The sequence below is a fragment of the Dreissena polymorpha genome, chromosome 5, assembly GCF_020536995.1.
Source record: "Dreissena polymorpha isolate Duluth1 chromosome 5, UMN_Dpol_1.0, whole genome shotgun sequence".
Lineage (NCBI taxonomy): Eukaryota > Metazoa > Mollusca > Bivalvia > Myida > Dreissenidae > Dreissena > Dreissena polymorpha.
Window position 1 is genome coordinate 60,712,749 of NC_068359.1, and position 19,554 is coordinate 60,732,302.

General features: G+C 32.4%; 2 protein-coding genes across 2 annotated transcripts; one reads left to right on the forward strand and one right to left on the reverse strand.

Annotated features, from left to right (window-relative positions):
- Positions 1–1,285: 1,285 nt before the first annotated feature.
- Positions 1,286–3,761, forward strand: LOC127831823 (uncharacterized). The gene is made up of 4 exons (XM_052356898.1): positions 1,286–1,451; positions 2,171–2,328; positions 2,493–2,632; positions 3,471–3,761. The coding sequence occupies exons 2-4, from the start codon at positions 2,177–2,179 to the stop codon at positions 3,611–3,613; spliced, it is 435 nt and encodes a 144-aa protein (XP_052212858.1). The 5' UTR covers positions 1,286–1,451; positions 2,171–2,176; the 3' UTR covers positions 3,614–3,761.
- Positions 3,762–8,734: 4,973 nt separating this feature from the next.
- Positions 8,735–19,195, reverse strand: LOC127831269 (uncharacterized). Its single transcript, XM_052356249.1, has 7 exons — positions 19,185–19,195; positions 18,653–18,858; positions 16,175–16,504; positions 10,781–10,873; positions 10,504–10,581; positions 10,203–10,304; positions 8,735–9,405 (listed from the first exon to the last, which is right to left on the reverse strand). The coding sequence occupies exons 1-7, from the start codon at positions 19,193–19,195 to the stop codon at positions 9,293–9,295; spliced, it is 933 nt and encodes a 310-aa protein (XP_052212209.1). The 3' UTR covers positions 8,735–9,292.
- Positions 19,196–19,554: the final 359 nt, after the last annotated feature.

The following is a 19,554-nucleotide window of genomic DNA, read 5'->3' on the forward strand; positions in this document are numbered from 1 at the left end:
TGCTAATGAAGATTGGTAAACCCTGATAAAACAATCGATAGATCTGAAAGGCGGACACACACTTAACTGCGTCCTAGTTAGAAACTGCGTATTGCTATACGTTTAATGTTTGAATAATGAAGTTTTTGAATTGTTCAGCAAATTGTTAATGTTTTAGCTTTCTTAGCCAAATTATTTTCCTTCTCTTGTAGTTCGAATGAATCACGATATTATTATGATCATAAGAAAATTTAAGGATTATGTTTTTGTTAAATATTCTGGTTTATTTAGGTTTAAAAGCATAGCTTGTTTGAGATAATAATTTCGAACGCTATTTAGAGATGCTTGATACTTATTATTATAAAAATTATTTGAATAAGTTATTACTATAATTTATTAATCATAATTATTACAAACAGTTGTTACAGTAGAAACTGATATCAGGCGCGGGAAAATCATTTGAAGTAAAATTCTTATGAATGAAATGTACATGAAGTCATGCTATACGCAACCATTCCATCGACAAGGGGACATAATTGTGTAGTACAATTTGCACGGAAGAATGCTATATTTCGAAGCATAAGTTATTATCCCACTAAAGGCATGACCGAAACACATAAGCATTGTATACTCCATTTTCTTTAATGATTTCATCAATTTAACATTGTCAAAAGATTAATATCAATGGAAAAAGAGAGAGGCCGCATAGTTTTTATAAGTGTCTACATGTTTGGGAAATACCGTCGATATGCACCATTCATTTAAAATAAAGTTCACTTTATATTATGTTTCGACTCATTCGGCGTCGCTGACTCTGGTCTCTATAGTTTCATAGTTTGTGTGGTAATTAAGCAGCGAGTCATTGGTCTGCTATATAAATCCGCAAATGTATAATGTTAATGAATGAATATTAAAAACAAGGTTTTAATAAATACCAAATACCAATTGCCGTCGCCTAATTTATTGTTTAGTTTTACGAAAATTGGATGCAAGCACGGTCTTTATAATTAAACATGTTATCGACACTCTCGAAAAGAAGATATTCTGAAGCACATGTTTTAACACAGAACCTTTCAATAAATGAATATTCATTAAAACCATACCGACTTTGCTTGTTTATTTTTACTTCAACGCCAATAATATGCATTTCAGATGATTTTAAACTGAATTTCACTTTAATGATCAAATCTACATAATAAATTTATATTCTATACTAGCATATTATAAGTATATTTTCAAGTGCGTAGGTTTAATGAGAACCTACGTAGGTCTGATATCTATCGCATTCAGTAGTTCTCTCCGACATATTGACATAGGCGTATATCGTTAACATCCTGATCGGAAAGCATAAGTGATACCGCTATATACTTCTTAAGTGTGGGGCTAGAGTCCGGGTCATAATAATTTATTTAAATTGAAGAACAGCACGCATTCAGCCACAATTGTCTTTCCGAGAGGCTAAATGAACTTCGGTAAGTAGTATTTTAATTACGTTTAATGTTAACTATTATTATAGTTGATGATTTCATGTTTATAAAGGAAATTAAGAGATTATTATTTTGCTGTATAAATGTATTTCTCAAGGTATCATTCAAGTCATTTGAGGCGATTTAATAAAGCGCTGCGTACTGCATTTGATGTTTGAAATATATAGAACATTCAACATGTTACGCACTTAATACACTTGGAAATGTGAACAATATCACTGCAAGAACAAAAGCAGAAAAAAGGATAAAAACAACAATTTGAATAAATCTTGTTTAAAATTGAATAAATATATAAATGTGTTATGTTAATAATATTTGTTCAAATTTAACCAGATTATACATCTTGTTTAAAATCGATAATTTATTCCATTTCATTTTGTTATACTTATGTTTCTGTTCCAATAACACCGAACCTTAAAAATAATTGAAACACTGTAATCTCCCCAATAAGAGATAAACCTTCCAATGGAAAAAAACACAATTTATTTAGTTCTATTTTGGGCCATTTACGATCAGGCATGGTTACAGTATTCAAAAACAAAATTAAAAAGTATTGTAAGGACTTGTTTCAATCGGACACTATATGAAGCTAGATGGTTTCATAATGTACTATTTTATTTGCAACTTAATAAAATGTATACGTTTACAACGTTCGCCATTCACTACGTACGATGATTTAGCAAATTTGTTTCATCATTTTGCAGATCAACATGAATGCCAAAGGGATTTCGATCGCATTTGTATGCTTAGCAACACTACTGGTGACTGAAGCCGATGGCAAAACAGGATTGAAAGGCACATTTACATGGAATAAGCGTTCGTGTAAGTGGAGAGAAGGATTTGTTGGTACATCCTTAAACAGGTTAGAATGCAATTTCGAATATCTCCGTATTTTGCTCTCTTTTCTAATATTTACTATATATATATATATTAATATATGAACTGTTGATAAATCTCAAATAAAACTATGCATTTAAATGCTATACCAGAAGGTCATAGGGGGAATAGGGATTTTATGCTTTACAGGTTGCTAAGTATTAACTGCAAGAAGAAGGGCAATTTACCCAGCATAACTTGCACGTACAGAGGCAATCCACACCCTTGTAGATGGTACAACCAAAATCACCAGGCAAATTTCTACGCGTGTCTGGCGAGAGTATTGAGTGGTTGGTAGTTAACGTATTCATTTTAGCAATCAACATACTTCTATTATAAATATGATATTCAATCGTGAACACACTAAATAAGAAAAACGTCGATTTTAATGATCACCAACATCGTAAAATTGGGTGATTTGCAGCAATATGGTTCGGTCACCCATACATAAGATAAAATATAACAACAGACATAATATTTATGTGAAATTTAGGTTAAAATCCGTGAGTCTTTTATTAAACGCAACCTACCAGTGTACACTTACAATGCTTTGCTCTCAAAGCCGAGGACCACGACTATATTCAAATGTGTTTATTTTGCCAAGTGTTGTTTTAATGACCCCGGTAGGGTGGCATATAGCAGTTGAACTGTCATTCCGTCCATCTGAAAACTTTAACGTTGGTCATAACTTTTGCAATATTGAAGATAGCAACTTGGCGTGTATGTGTATCTCATGAAGCTGCACATTTTGAGTGGTGAAAGGGTAAGGTAAAGGTCATCCTTGAAGGTCTAAGGTAAAAAAAAGTTAAATGCATGTGTATCTCATGGAGCTGCATATTTTGAGTGGTGAAGGGTAAGGTCAATGTCATCCTTAAAGGTCAAAGGTCTTTTTTTTCAAAGCGGCGCAGTAGGGGGCATTGGGTTTCTGACAAACACATCTCTTGTTGTTCATTGGTTAAAAGCCAAAACTAACACTTATTATCTTCTTTCCTGCATAGTTTACATAATTATACTATCTGATATTATAAAATACTGAATTGGTGTGAATCCAAACAAATAGGAACAAGAAGTTAGAGTAAAACACTTCTTTGTTAACATAGCTTTCACTTTTATACTCTCTGTTCTTAGGAGACCAAGTGAACTTGTGTAACCCCGGAATAGTCAATTGCAATACTAACTGCGAAGACGTAACATTCGAGAAGGTCAGCGCCAACAGCTATTACCAAGACTCGGAAGGATCTGTTGATGACTACTACATCGACAATTACTAGACAGATATGGGTCAATGCTGTCAAACGGCCGTTATGCTAAATACAATTCTAAATTTATCATAGACTCTTATTACGTGTATATCTATAAATATATACTACATTCCTCTATTTCACAAAATTGAAAACGGCCAATAAATAAATTTCTTTATCTTTGTTTTTTTTTTAATCTTCTAGTAAAACTATTTGTGTAATGTCTTACATTAGTTTAAACCTATTTGTTAAGCTCGATGGTATAAGTGCAAGGCTTATTAAAACGCAATCGAGTCAGTTTCCTAGTAAAACCAGTACTTGGTGTCTTTGACTGAGATCTACAGAACGCTCCCACTGTGAGCATTAAATCCTTGACCTCACCATCAATATAGACACCATATCCACCACTTCACGCTTGTCTTAAATAGTCAACAAGATGACCAATAAAAATATATGAGTTTCTCTCTGTGAAAAGGGGGTTTAATGCATATGCGCAAAGTGTCGTCCCTGATTAGCCTTTGCAGTCCACACAGGCCAATAAGGGACGACACTTTCCGCTTTAACTGGATTTCGCTAAGAAGACACTTCATATAAGCGAAATAGACCAGAGAAGCGGAAAGGGTCGTCCCTGACTGTACAGACTGCATAGGCTTTTCGTGGACGACACTTTACGCACATGCATTAAACCCCATCTTCTCAGAGCGCGACTCATAAATAAAAACATATTCAACTTGTGTCAAATCCTGGTAAGATCCGTTCAAGGAGTGTTTTAATGGTAAACAATGCTGAACATTTTCCAGAGATAAATCATTAACAGTATAAAGGAACATACAGCTCACTTTAACGTGAATTATTTCGGTGACATTGACAATAAAGTGTGTGTGCTTTCGTATGACGAAATTTGTGTACTTTGTTTTAAAACTACAGGTACTAGCCATGAACGCTCTCTTTCACTATACAGACACTGACGACATATCGTGATGCAGCAAACGATTAATCTAATATCTTACACTAAAAAGGCTTCATAGGTGCATTAGAATCAAACCGATGTAAAAATGTGACGATCTTAACAAAAATAATAACAGCGACCCGTTGATTCCTTCTGTAATTGTCTTTTTCATAGTTAAGAAAACTGAAAATTGAAAATTAAAAAAAGATAAAATGAATAATCCTGACAAAGAAAACCTGTATAGAAGATATTTTCCTTAATGAAAATTCACCAATTAAAATCGGCAAAATATATATGCAACGCTTTTCATCGATAATTTACTTGCATAAAAAAGCGTTTAAATTACTCTGAATAAGTAAAAGACTTCATCGTTCAGTGGAAGCGAAATTGATATAACTCCCTAAGGCCCCGGCGAAAAACGGGAAAAAATATTATAATTCAATGTAGTAAGACTTTTCCAAATATTATATACCTTATTAATAGTTGTTATTTTATATATCACATAAAACATGAAGTCAAAAATACAAAAATATGTGGCCAAGTAACTTCAATAAACGTAAAGTCATTTGAATACCGTGTTCTTCCTGAGCTATAAAATGACAACTCAAGTCAGATTCTCGAAATCAAGTTAGGCTTACAAGGAATGATTATAAATCCCGTTATGATGTGAAAAAGCAACGTTCAACTAATGATAAGATTTTTCTTAAGAACGTTACACATTGCTGTAACAATTTGTATTACATTCGGCTTCAGATCAATTGTCACGTTAAAAAAATACAAACACGAACGGTGTAATTTGACTACTAGAAAGTTAATAATTTGGTACACTTTTTCTCAATTTCAGTGATTCCATGAACATTTTACGTAAGCGATAGAAGTGGTAGATTTTCACATGCATATGGTAACGCTGCGTTACTCGCACAGATTTGTCGAACAGCATTCACCAGACACATATATCCACCTCTTAAAGGACGGGTTGTAGAACACGTGTCTATACTAACGCACGCAACCGCGCAATACAATAAATAGTTAAAAGGATAAAGCACACAAATTGGTCATTCGTTTAAGGCAGTAGATTACTTACCGTGTGGTCGTAATCTAGTCGGTTTTTCTTCTTAACGTATTGTTAATATTTATCTGCTGATGGCTCTGTATAAATAATAAATAACATAATGTAACTCCTTTTTTTCGTTCTTTTATTATTGCCAATTGTAAATTCGACAGTTTAAATATGCAAAATGAAACAGACAAAGACGGTATGGTTACATTTATACGCAAGTCTTTCTGACAACTTAACGGTAAATAACAACTGGAACTACAGCTTATCTTCTATTATTCTGAAGAAAAAAACGATTGAAAACTTATACGTCATCAGCACTGAACTGTCAACAAGCACAGTACAAAACACATACAGTTCAGTAGCTGAATGAGTGCTAAGACAGCGACATACAATTGATCTTTAAATCAGACTATAATACTTATTTATTCGTGTACAAGATTACCAATTGACTAAAATATACGAAACGTGTCGGGCACAATTACGCCATTATCACCTTTAACTACCAATGAAGTTGACAGTTCGCAAGGGAATCATTTCAAATTACCTTACAAAAGCATGTCAGTCTCACCAATGTTATCAGCTCTTAATAACAATATTCAATTATCTTAATCGTTTAGCCAAATCACACATATTAATTTATAGTTATATTATAATCAATCGTTTAGTTAGGCTGTTTCAGTAAGGAAATTTTTAGCATGATATTGATGTTTACATGCGTCAGGTTTAAAAATTATGATTTGAGGTTGTTTTTTTTTTTTTGTTTTTTGTGTGCTTTATTCGTATGTATATATTGTTAGTACGATAGCAACTAGCTCAAAATTTACACATCTACAAATGTTTTGAGACTACAAATAAACCAGTAGCTATTAGTTTAGATCCGGACCTTCGTTTTGGTCAGAATGTATAGAATTGATGGTTTACAAATATTCCTCTGTCTTGTTCATCTAGAAAGGAAGATAACTTAGAAATATGCAAAATCAAACTTATCGGTCTTCTTATATCCCTTTGTATGTAACTAATGTAAAGACTAGTTCTTAACGCATATGAATGGACGTGATCATGCTAAATTCTCAATACAGCAAACATGATAGGAACCAGAAGTTGATATTCGGGAATCAGTGAAAACTGGTTTATCCAAGTTTACATGAAGTGTAAACAAAATTATCCACGCGGTTATGTTTTGTAATTTAAACCAAGGCTACCTAACACACCGTATGATAGTTTTCATTTGAAATAAGTTCATAGCGGTAATAACTGTTTGTAACTGGGGATAAGCTGTGTTCTGAACAATGAGTAATCATGTTTTATAAAGTTATTTTAAAGTTGAAGTAGGCGATATGTCAAATCAAATCTCAAAATATTAAAACGTTCAATCTTAACTTCCATGTGTTTCTTACAGACGCAGATTTTTTAACTTAACACCGATTCACGTAAACAATGTTAATCTAAACAAAGATCAATATTATAGTGCAGAATTTACTGGAGTTTAAAATACATGTGATATTAGAGAAAACGTTTTTATAAACATGTTTAATCAACACTGCCTGCATAAGTTTTTTTGACTAAATGTTAGTATTGACTAAACATCGCTAACATGGAACGTTCAAAATCGTATTTGCAAGAATGAGTTTTGCTTTGGTCCTGTCATTTTATAAGCATAATTTAAACTCGTATGCAGCGTAACTAATACAGATCACTAAAATTGGACGTTAACAGATGATTTTGTTATTGTACTGTTCTTGCACTGTATCGTTTTATTATTTTTAGTTTTGGATTATCCCTTACAGAAGAATGAAGTATAAACGGGTGATGCTTATTTGGTATATAAAGTTATTTTCTTTAATTTATAAATATAGCCTCCAAATCCTTAAACTATAAAATCATATTACCCTATGATTGTTAAATCGATATGTATTACGCATTGTGCATTACGTTTTGACCTAACTTAATTTAATTATTTTTACAAAGTATTTGTTCGATAAAGCTTGCAAGTTGACTTAAGTTGCGTCAAAATACACTTCCTGGCGTTGATTGTTAACAATCGACTGGAAAAGTACTTACACAAATGAATTTAGTAGTGAGTTAGAGTGTATATTTCGGTTACAATGGTTTCGCATTGTCCCTGCACTTTTCATCGCTTATGGTCGGCAGTCTGAACGCTGTTGCTTACGCGCAAGATAATGACTTAATCTACGAATTAAATATTTGTCATATTATTGTGTTGTTGTTTTTTCAAAATACAAGTCACAAAACAGTAGGATAAAAGAACACTAGATACGTATTGAATGTGTCTGTTGAATTTTTGTATTTAAAGCAATTCTTGTATTTCATATAAAGTTGATTTGTTGACACTGTTGTTGGGATACAGTTGGCTCTTTTACATTCCTGACGACACAACAAACTACCTTCATACAGAAAACGTTATTGTTAAACAGTTTACAATACGTGGAACCAAAACTGGTACATGGTAACACACTGTAATCAGAAAAGTTTTATACACTTATGCAGCAAACTAATTTTAATAATCTGTAATGTTTGTTTAAATCGTGCCAACTGGATAAACACTGGCTATGCTCGGGAGGGAGGAGGGGGTGGTGTGGTAACTTGTTATGTATAGAATTTTATCACAGAAAATACTCGATAAATCATCTGTGGTTCAAAAGGTCCCATATCTTTGATACGTATGTTATATTAACGTTGTGCATTTTGTAAAATGACAAGGCCAGATATGAATTGTATTGACATGGTTCATCAAAAAATTGTCCTCAATTGACATCTAGGTCATCTTCTATGTATTATCCGATAGTGTAATAGTATTGGATCCCGTTCAAATTTAAATATTAATCTTAAATCACTTATTAACTTCCATTTCAGTCCGATTATTTTCCGTCAACTGAGACTTTGCTCATGCATACTACTAACGTTTACTATTTGGCATATGTATTTGATGTGCATAAGAGAAATGTATATTTAAATCTTCAAGAAAATATGGCGCGAATTTGTGGCGAAACCGTCATTAAAAATAAATTGACTCTTATTTGTTCAATATGTTCTTTGAAACTATAACAAATATTTATTTTGTACAAGATCGCTTTCCCCCGGCAGTTACACCTCCGCCTACTAAATAAGGGATATAATATGATTAAACATAAATATCATTTATTTGTGTAACGTTTTTAAATACATGCCACATTTAGTTTGCTAAAATTTCGTTTCAGATAGTTTACTATTTGTTAATCCCGATTTAAAGTTCTTTCCAAAGGTTTGTAGATCCGCATTTCTTCTTTGTCGGATTGTTGGTATTTCTGTGCTTGTCGTAAGAGTTTGGTCGAGAATTGCAATAGAGTGCCTATCATACGTAGACTGTAGTCCTCGCTGTTCTGACAGAAGACTTTGTACTTGTTATTCAATATTTAAGCCTCGCTGTTCTGACAGAATACTTTGTACTTGTACTTTAATATTTTAGCCTTGCTGTTCTGACCGAAGACTTTGTACTGGTACTTCAATGTTAAAGTCTCGCTGTTCTGACAGAAGACTTTGTACTTGTACTTAAATATTTTAGCCTTGCTGCTCTGACCGAAGACTTTGTACTTGTACTTCAATGTTAAAGTCTCGCTGTTCTGACAGAAGACTTTGTACTTCGACTTCAATAGTTAAGCCCGCTGTTCTGACAGAAGACTTTGTACTTGTACTTCAATATTTAAGCCCCGTTGTGAAGGGCAGTATTAAAGCAAATTTTGTTCATACATTCCTTGTCCTCCTGTTGTCTGCACAATCCACACAGAATGTCAGGGAGGTCAAGAGATTCTAGAGCTACAAGAAAAGCATAAAAAACTTATGTTGTGTTGGAGCAAATATCAATGAAGTTTTAGCAAAAAACATATGTGTTTAATTTGCTGAAGTTGTAATGTATAAAATAATTGCACACTTTGATAATTGTTGGGGCTAATTTTTATTAATGAGAAATATTGTTAAAGCAAATGTCAGTTTTCATTTAAACCAGATTATAAAAGATCTATTATTTAGTGGTGATCTGTATTCAATCCTTGGATTGAATTACATAAATTGTATTATGTGTGTTCTTCTCAGTGTGTATGTCATATTAAATCAGTTTTTCACATTTGGCTAAGAACAAGTTATTTTATTAAATACAAAAACAAACCGATTGTAGCATTTACCAAATTTCGGCTCCTCTCTTGTTTCACTCAAAGTTTTGTTAGATTTGTCCTTTTTAAGCACATCACAATAACGTTTTTAACCAGACATACCGCTTAGATGTTAACTAGGTTTACCGCATAAGTTGTGTGTTGTGTGTCATTCTACTATATTGTTTACAACATGTGATTTTGAATATTTTTTCAGTTTATAATTGCATTATCATTCTAAAATCCTAAGATCATATTTAGAACCTGTAAAACTGGACACCTTATTTGCTGTTTATAAACTTGCAAATGGTGTACATACTGCAAAAAAAACCATATACATCGTATGTTTAATTTTATACACGATCAAAACAACTACACTTAAAAGAAACTCTATAAATGTCATAAGAGTTATTGTACAAATATTCTAATGTAAAAGAAAGCATAGCAATAACAACAAAAACTTACGCGATTTTTTTTTTGGTGAATTTGTAATTGGTTTTGTAGTTGTTGTTTCAGGCATCAACGATCCAAGGTCTGCATAGTCTGTCCACCCAGACACATTGTAAGCTACATTAAGCAAAGAAGTTAGCATCGGATGCGAGTCCTTCATTTCAGCGGGGTTGGTTAATATACAGGATACGCATCGTATGTTAAATTTGATAAAGGACGAAAACATCTAACATGAAAATGAAACCAATAACTGTTATAAGTGTTATTGTACACATGCTTTTATGTGTAAAGAAAGCATATCTATAAATAAACTTACACAATGTATGATTTTCGGCATTGGAAGTCATTAACGATACGATGTCTGCATCGCCTGTCCCCTCAGAGACTTTGTAAGCTACATTAAACAAAGAAGTTAGCATCGAATGCGAGTCCTTTATAACAGCGGTGTTGGTTAATATACAGGATACACATCGTGTATTTAATTTAAAAATTCGACGAAACTAACTATCATGATAATGAAATTCATACATGTTATCAGTGTTATTGTACAACTGTTATAATGTAGAAAGTATTATTTACATAAACAAACTTACGAGATGTATGATTTTGTGAATTTGTCGTTTGTTGTGTTGTATACATCAACGATCTGATGCCTGCATCAATTGTCCACTGAGAGACGTTGTTAGCTATATTAAACAAATAAGGTGTGGTAATTTTAGTATAAACAAGTATGTGCATCGTATGTTTAATTGTATAAACGACGAAACCATCTAAAATGAAACCAATTACTGTTATAAGTGTTATTGTACTCATCTGTTAATGCGTAAATAAAGCAAATCTATACATAAACTTACGCAATGTATTATTTTCGGCATAGGTAATTATTTGCGTATTTGATTTTTCAGGCATTAACGATCCGGTGTCTACATCGCCTGTCCGCTCAGAAACATTGTGATCTATATTAAACAAAGAAGTAAGTTTCGAATGCGAGTCCTTTATAACAGCGGGGTCGGAGGCTTGGTCACTGTTAATGGGTCCGATCAACGGTACTCCATCACACAATAAAGACATGCGTAATACCAATATAACCACACACTTTTGCATGTTTAAATAATTGATCGTTACTGGCGGCGTTGTATTTCTAATTATAGAACTACGCTTTTATTAAATTGTATGCATATATAGGATTACATTCGCACTCGCGTTTTGTAGACTCAGACTAAACGTGTTCGTTGAGCAACCCAATGTCATTGTCTGGATACTTGCTAGCCAATACAAATAAATTCCTTAAGTAATATTCATATGATCCCGGCAACAAATGGTTGATAACATGCGAATCACGTAAACAATCAAATTAACTGTCTCTATACACCAACTGAGACGTGTCCATCCAATCACTTAAAATCAGTCCTTTAACAATCGTTTTTAAACTTTGTTTTTTTCTAAACCTGTTAAACACGGATCTTCATGTACAACTAAACACTTATAAATCACTGTGTGTACTGTAGTAAACAGTTTTTTGTTGTTGTTTGTTTTATTCAATATAATACATACAATGTATACATGTATATGATCATACAACATAGTGATTGTACAAAGCAATAAAGTTCAGACATGTTATACAAGATATGCTAATATATCTTTTTTTTAAGAGAAAAGAAAAGAACAACAGAAGAATAGTTATGAAAAATGATGAGTTGTATAAAGTCGGAAGAAAGCATACTGGATTTGTGTGTTTTGTTGTAGATTCACAATGATCTTATAAGATTGAAAAAAATAGACAAAAATATTTTAGAAAGATAAACTAAAATAAGAGTCAAATGTATATAAGTGGACAAACATTATGAGAATTTAATCCGATTCCATTTTTGTTCAAAGATTTGTAATGTATTATTACTGAGGGCTATTTCTTTCTCAATCTGGATTTTTAGTTTAAGACTATGGATAAAACAATTAAAATTTGGTACTTGTTTTTTGTACTTCATGTTATAGATAAAATATTTCATCATTATAAGAATAAAATTCACAATATTATTACAGTCTATTGATTTCAATGAGTAAATTCCGAAGCTTACATTTAAGAAAGATAGTTTAACATTTAGTTGCTGTTGTTCAAGAAAAGATACTAGTTGATTCCAAATAGGCTGAATGTGTTTGCACTCCCAAAAAAGATGTTCTATAGTTTCGATGTTTTCACTGCAGAAGTCACACAGATTTGAGTTAGATAATTTGCATTTAAAGAGATATTTATTTGTAGCTATAATTCTATGTATTTATTTATATTGAAAATTTCTCAGTATGCTTTCAAGAGTTGCTTTATATGGCATGGTAAATATGTGTTTCCAATTAAGTTCATGTTCTTCGAAAAGAACTTGCCATTTATTTTGGGTTTTGGAGTTTTCTGTAGGGTTTCTAATTTGTAATGTGTAAAATATTTTGTTCGTTTTTTTTTTTCCAAGTATGTTTTCTACGAATGTTGTTTGAGTACATGGTGTATTATTTGTATTGATTTCAGATTTAATATGTATGGGTATGCTTTTGATAAGTGTGTAGTACTTCAGAAAATTATTTGAAGGTATTCCGTATATGTAGCATATATCATCAAAAGAGTAGAAATCCTTAATTCTGTAGTCATATAATTGGTCGACATATTTAATGCTTAGTTCAAACCAATCTTTATAGAAAAACGTCTTATTGTTTGAAGTTATGTCTTTATTGTTCCATAAAATAGTTTTGCTGCTGGTTTGGGTTTCTAGGTTATAGTGACATCACTCCATGCTGATAGAACATCAGACAGAAATATGTTTTCGTTTGCAATTTCGTGTAGGATAGTATTGTTGATGTTACATTCAAAGAGTAAAGCGTCACCATATTTTTTTAGGATTTTCTGGTAGAATAATTTCCATTTACTCGTATTGGTATTATCTAGGTATCTTTTAACCCAGCTGCATTTGATTGCATTCAAGAATGAGTCAATGTTCGTTAATTGGATACCTCCATTTTCTACAGATTGAATTAACTGAGTTCGTTTTATTTTATCAGGTTTACCGTCCCATATGAAATTAAATATTGCTGATTTTATATCGTTAATAACATTATTTCGTGTATTTGGGAAGACTGTTAATACATAAATTAATTTCGGGAGTGCAAACGTTTTTAATACTGTGTTTTTTCCGATTAGTGTAAGTTTACGGTGATGCCATGATTTTAAGCAGTTTTTAAAATTCTGTAATTTAGGTAGTATGTTTTTAAGAACTGTATCCTTTTCATTATTTGTGAAAGTAATTCCTAACGTTGTGGCTTCATCGGATGTCCAATGAAATTTCATTTCTTTTTTATATTGGACATAACTTTGTTTTAATTTACCTACTCGTAGCATAGTACATTTACTTTTGTTTAGTTTAAGACCCGATGTCATTCCGTAAAGGGTTAGCGATTCTATTAGGTTATGGAAAGAATCGTAATTGTCGTTTAAAAAATAAGTTGCATCGTCAGCAAATAGGGACTGTTTGATTTCGTCGTCAGGTTCTAGTGATATGCCTTTTATGTGTTTATTTGATTGGATGTGATGTGATAGATACTCGATGCAAATAATAAATAGCGATGATGAGAGTGGACATCCTTGTCGAACCCCTCGTTCGATGTTAAAACTTTTTGAAAAGAAGCCATTGTTAATGATTAAACTGTTAATATCGGTATAGAATAGTTTGACCCATTGAATGAGACTTTTACCAAAATTCATATTTTCTAACCAAGAGAACATAAATGAATGATCAAGCGAATCGAATGCCTTTTCGAAGTCTGCAAAGAATATTAGACCAGGATTATTTGAATTGTTGAAATAGTTTATGCATTCTTGGATAAGACGAACGTTTTCACCAATGTAACGTCCTTTTATGAAACCTGATTGAGATTGTGAAATGATTGATGGTAATATTTTTTTAATTCTGTTTGCTATAGTTTTAGTTGCAATTTTATAATCATTGTTTAGTAAACTAATTGGGCGCCAGTTCGATAAGGATTCTAAGTTTTTTTCGGGTTTTGGAATGAGTGATATTATACCTTGTTTTTGAAGCGTAGTTAGGTTTCCATTATTATATGAATAGTTTAGTGATTTAATTAAATGTGTTTTGATATCATTCCAAAATATTTTATAAAACTCAATGGTGATGCCATCAGATCCTGGACTTTTGTTATTTTGCATTTCTTTTAGTGCTAATCCACATTCATATTCATTTAGTAATCCGTCACACAATAGTTTTTCTTCTTGATTTAAAGCGTGGTGTGTATTTTTAAAAAGGGTGTTATTTTCAACATTTTTTCGTTTATAGAGGGTTTCGAAAAATAAACGTTGTTCTTCTAGTATTTGTGTTCTGTTTGTTATATCTTTGCCATTGACTACTAATTTGTGTACAGTTTTTTGTTCACTTCTACGTTTTTCAATGTTTGCGAAGTATTTTGTATTTTTTTCATTGTGTTCAACATGCTGTGCACGCGCTCTTAGTATTATTCCATTGAGATGTGTATGATAAATTCCATCTAATATTTGTTTTTTTAATGTTATTTCGTTTTCAATGTCGGTGGTATCATTTGTGTTTGTTTGATGCAATTGTTTTTCAAGGGTTTCAATGGTTTTGATGGTTTAAGTTTCAAGTTTGTGTGTTTCTTTTTTGTTTAAATGATGTGTATCTAATTGTTGCATTACGTATATTTCCTTTAATTACTTCCCATAAGGTGTTTGGGTTTGCATCTTTATTATATTTAACTGTATTTAATATTTCCTGTTTTATTTGTGTTTGATATTGTGCATCTAATAAGATGCTGTTGTTAATTTTAAAGTATCCTGGGCCTCTTTCAGGTTGTATATTGTGCAGTTTAAGTTCAACTAGAGAGTGGTCAGTCATAAATCCTGGTTTTATGTTACATGTGTCAATAATGTTGCAAAGCGACTCAGATATTAAAAAATAGTCTAATCTACTAAATATTGTTGGTTTTGTGTTTGAGTGCCAGGAGAATTTGCTTTCGTTTGGAAATATTGTACGCCAGATGTCTATCATATTGTTAGTTTTCAATTATGTTATTTAAAATGTTCCTATTTTTAGGATGAGTATAAAGGTTTCCCTTCTTTTTATCTAATAATGGGTTAAGAACAGTATTGAAATCACCACCGACTATAATGTTTTTATCTTGGTTATTATTTATAAAGGATTGTAATGTTTCGTAAAATGTGGAATCATCTATGTTAGGGCCGTAAACGTTGATTAATGTTAATTGTGTTACATGTATTTTGATATCTATACTTGCTTGTCTGCCAATTATTATTTCGTTAAAATTATCAACTGTGATCCCTATATTATTTTTTATCAGAAAGGCAATGCCTTGTTTATTAGTATGTTGTCCACTAAGATAGATATCTCCGTCCCATTCATCTTTCAATGTTTGTGATAAAGTAGGTGTCAAGTGACTTTCTTGTAATAGGCATATACTATATTTTTGTAGTAAACAGTTATGTGTCATCTGGAAGTATACTGTATTCGGTAATACAATTTAGGTTCACATTGTACATGCGTGATCAGTTGTCAAACGCAGGTACGGTTGATATTCAAATGCATTATAAATCTCTTTCCGGGATAATGTTTTAGTATGTTGATGCTGCAATAACAAATATAAGTGTATATGAAGTGAAAACACCAAAAATAAACAACGGTTGCGAAAGACACCTATAAACTGTTAGATGCTCATAATATCACTTTAACGTTTCGTTTTAATTTTCTGTATGATTTTATTTGTAATGTGCCACGAGCTTAATTAGCAGAAGTATCATTTGCAGCAGTTATGAGGGTAGCAGCAGCAGTAGGTTGAGTAATAGAAGTTGTTGAAGTACACATTAAACAAAAAATTAACAGAATTTTTTTCAAAACAATAAATAGCATAATTCTATTATATAGCACTTACATGCAATCTAGAATACAAATTTAAATGTTTACCTTGAACCTTTAGGGTAACGTTGTTGCTATATAAAGTTCCGCCGTTTGTCCATGAATCGCACGTCCACTGATCTCCATTCTGTTCACGTTTAACCTGAAGGATGGTCAAAGTGAAGACAGTTGAACTGACGCACGCGTAGATAAACCCCTGTGGTGGTGCAGATGGCTGTATGCATCTCCCGTCATCCAGTAGCGCCGTTTCTGTCCTAACACCATTCACAATCCATCCCGTGTTTGCCCCTTTAGAAGGCAGGACACAGGTAAATGTCAGTGGGTTGTTTTCTACTACCACAGGCACATTAGACGTCAGCAGTAGGCGTTGACCCAAAACTTTAAATAAAAATGACATTGTTACTACTACTACTACTACTACTACTACTTCTACTACTACTACTACTACTACTACTACTACTGCTACTGCTACTGCTACTGACCTACTACTACTACTACTACTTCTGCTACTTATACTACTACTTCTACTACTACTACTACTACTACTACTACTACTACTACTACTACTACTACTACTACTACTACTACTAATACTGCTGCTGCTGCTGCTGCTGCTTCTACTACTACTACTACTACTACTACTACTACTACTACTACTACTACTACTACAACTACTACTACTACTACTACTACTACTACTTCTACTACTACTACTACTACTACTACTACTACTACTAATAATAATAATAATAATAATAAATCACAGTGTGTACTGTAGTAAACAGTTATGTGTCATCTGGAAGCATACTGTATTCGGTAATACAATTTTACTGAGAATGTTTACCAAGTAATTCGGAGAGTTCTGTTGTTGTCGTTATATTTTGTGAAACTACGAGGATTGCTATATAAAGTATAAAATACAACGCTGATTGTATGAGCATGGATGGCCGAGTAAGGCAAATGGGAGACTTTTTACTCTCTTTACTCCAGGACCCCAGGGGTCAGTGGTTCGAGCCTTGATCAGGGTTACTTTTTTTCCTTTTTCATTTTATTTTTGATTTTTTACTAGAGATTTTTAGATTCAATGTTTAAATTTATCAATATAAAGCATTTAATGATGGTATTTTAGAACTTTTCTTTTTTCGTCAATCTGGTTGACTGCCCCTGTAACATAGTATTGCTAATTCGTGGCTTACCATTCCACACAAAATAAAAACATAGTTTATTGATCTCTGCTTACAAATTATGTGGTGGATTTGGCAAGGGAATACAGAGATGATTAAACACAAGTAATGCTCAAGCTTTATTAACTTGACTTCTTTCTATCGGTGTTCAAGACCTTCTAGACCATTGTTTTACTTAAGCTTTCATTTTAAAGCGAGTATATACGATTTTGTCAAATATTAATGAATTTATATAAAATATAAAAATATATTAAAGTGATATTATGGGCATTTTTCAGTGTTGAATTGAGCTGAAAAGAATTTTCGCATCCGTTGTTTATTTTTGGTGTTTTCACTTCATATACACTTATATGTGTTAGTGCAGCATCAACATACTAAAACAATATACCGGAAAGGGAAAAATAATGCATTTGAATATCAACCGTACTTGCGTTTGACAACTGATCACGCATGTACAATGTGAACCTAAATTTAGTTTAAGTGCAGATTCGTTTATACGACACAAAAACACCATTTTGATTTACGGATCATTTCGGCTTATGGGACTGGGTGGGTCACGTAAAATATATAATATAAAATATATTTTTATAAACAACTGGTAGCAAGATGAGTTGCAGATAATTGGTCAGTAACCACATTTTAACTTACTCTTTTGTACTGTTAATTCTTTCCAGCTCAATTCAACAGTGAAAAAGGCCCATAATATCACTTTAAAGCAAGAGTCCGATTAACGAATGCCCATGGCAAAAAGTCAAATGCATTGTCAAAAACCATTAGCAAAGCAGACCCGGAATATCGTTTTCATTTGTGTTATTAATTATATCGTTAATGTGTCTGATGTTCTTTGCTATTAATCTACCATTGATAGATCACATTAAGGCCATTACTTATTGTATTTATTTATATAAAGTTCAAGCCGTTTGCAATGCGCACACAACCGATTTTATAAACAGTAGTTGATTAAGTTGTAAATTTTTTTGAGGTCATAGGAAAGAAAACTGTTTCATTTGATCATAACACTAACCTAGAAATTACATCCACGTTTAAGATTGATAGAAAATATTATACTAAATATCTTAAATACAAATATTACTTTTATCAAATTGATTCAATTTTCTTTTTTATTTCAGTATGATTTTATTTGTGATGTGCCACGAGCTTAATTAGCAGAAGTATCATTTGCAGCAGTTATGAGGGTAGCAGCAGCAGTAGGTTGAGTAATAGAAGTTGTTAAAGTACACATTAAACAAAAAATTAACAGATTTTTTTTCAAGACAATTAATAGCATAATTCTATTATATAACACTTACATGCAATCTAGAATACAAATTTAAATGTTTACCGTGAACCTTTAGGGTAACGTTGTTGCTATATAAAGTTCCGCCGTTTATCCATGAATCGCACGTCCACTGTTCTCCATTCTGTTCACGTTTCACCTGAAGGATGGTCAAAGTGAAGACAGTTGAACTGACGCACGTGTAGATAAACCCCTGTGGTGGTACAGATGGCTGTATGCATCTCCCGTCATCCAGTAGCGCCGTTTCTGTCCTAACACCATTCACCTAACCCGACCCCTAACCCTAACCCTTACCCTAACCCTTTTTTGGGGTTATCACCCCTGACCATGCCTCGCCCGTTGTAGTTTTCCGCCTCCCTTTATACACACGCAATTATGATGTTGCTATAAATGTTGTAAAGCGTTACCTTCCTACGTAAAATTCAAGCTATAAAACTGTCAAACTGAAATATACAGTATGCTTCCAGATGACATATATAGTGTTTACGCAATTAAAGGTCTTGATATAGTGTTTTCACAATGAAAGGTCGGCGGTGCATAACAATGAGTGACTTTAACGCAACGCTATTGATCTGACAACAGTTTCATTATGTACAAGGAATGTTAAGTGATTACATCCGTTATTATGAATTACGTGTTTACATGGTTGATTATAAGAAGTCAATGTGTTTACATAAAAATCAAAATGGATATAACTGTTTTGAAAAGATATTTATTTTGTAGTTGCATAAGTATTTATTCATCAGGTATTGCTATATTTTATACTCGTGTAACTTTTTAGATCATAAGAGTTATCGCATATAAGATATAAAGAAAGCACACGGGATAAGAAATTAATGCCTTTATTATTATTATTATAATTATTATTATTATTATTTGTAGTAGTAGTAGTAGTAGTAGTAGTAGTAGTAGAAGTAGTAGTGGTAGTAGCAGCAGCAGCAGCATCA

Coding starts and splice junctions, on each gene's coding strand:
- LOC127831269 (XM_052356249.1), bottom strand. Junction 16,505..18,652: donor CGTTACCCTAAAGGTTCACG/GTAAACATTTAA, acceptor TTTTATTTAAAG/TTTTGGGTCAACGCCTACTG. Junction 9,406..10,202: donor TTCACCAAAAAAAAAATCGC/GTAAGTTTTTGT, acceptor CTTTTCTTGTAG/CTCTAGAATCTCTTGACCTC.
- LOC127831823 (XM_052356898.1), top strand. CDS start 2,177: ATGAATGCCAAAGGGATTTCGATCGCATTTGTATGCTTAGCAACACTA. Junction 2,329..2,492: donor GTTGGTACATCCTTAAACAG/GTTAGAATGCAA, acceptor TATGCTTTACAG/GTTGCTAAGTATTAACTGCA. Junction 2,633..3,470: donor TCTGGCGAGAGTATTGAGTG/GTTGGTAGTTAA, acceptor CTCTGTTCTTAG/GAGACCAAGTGAACTTGTGT.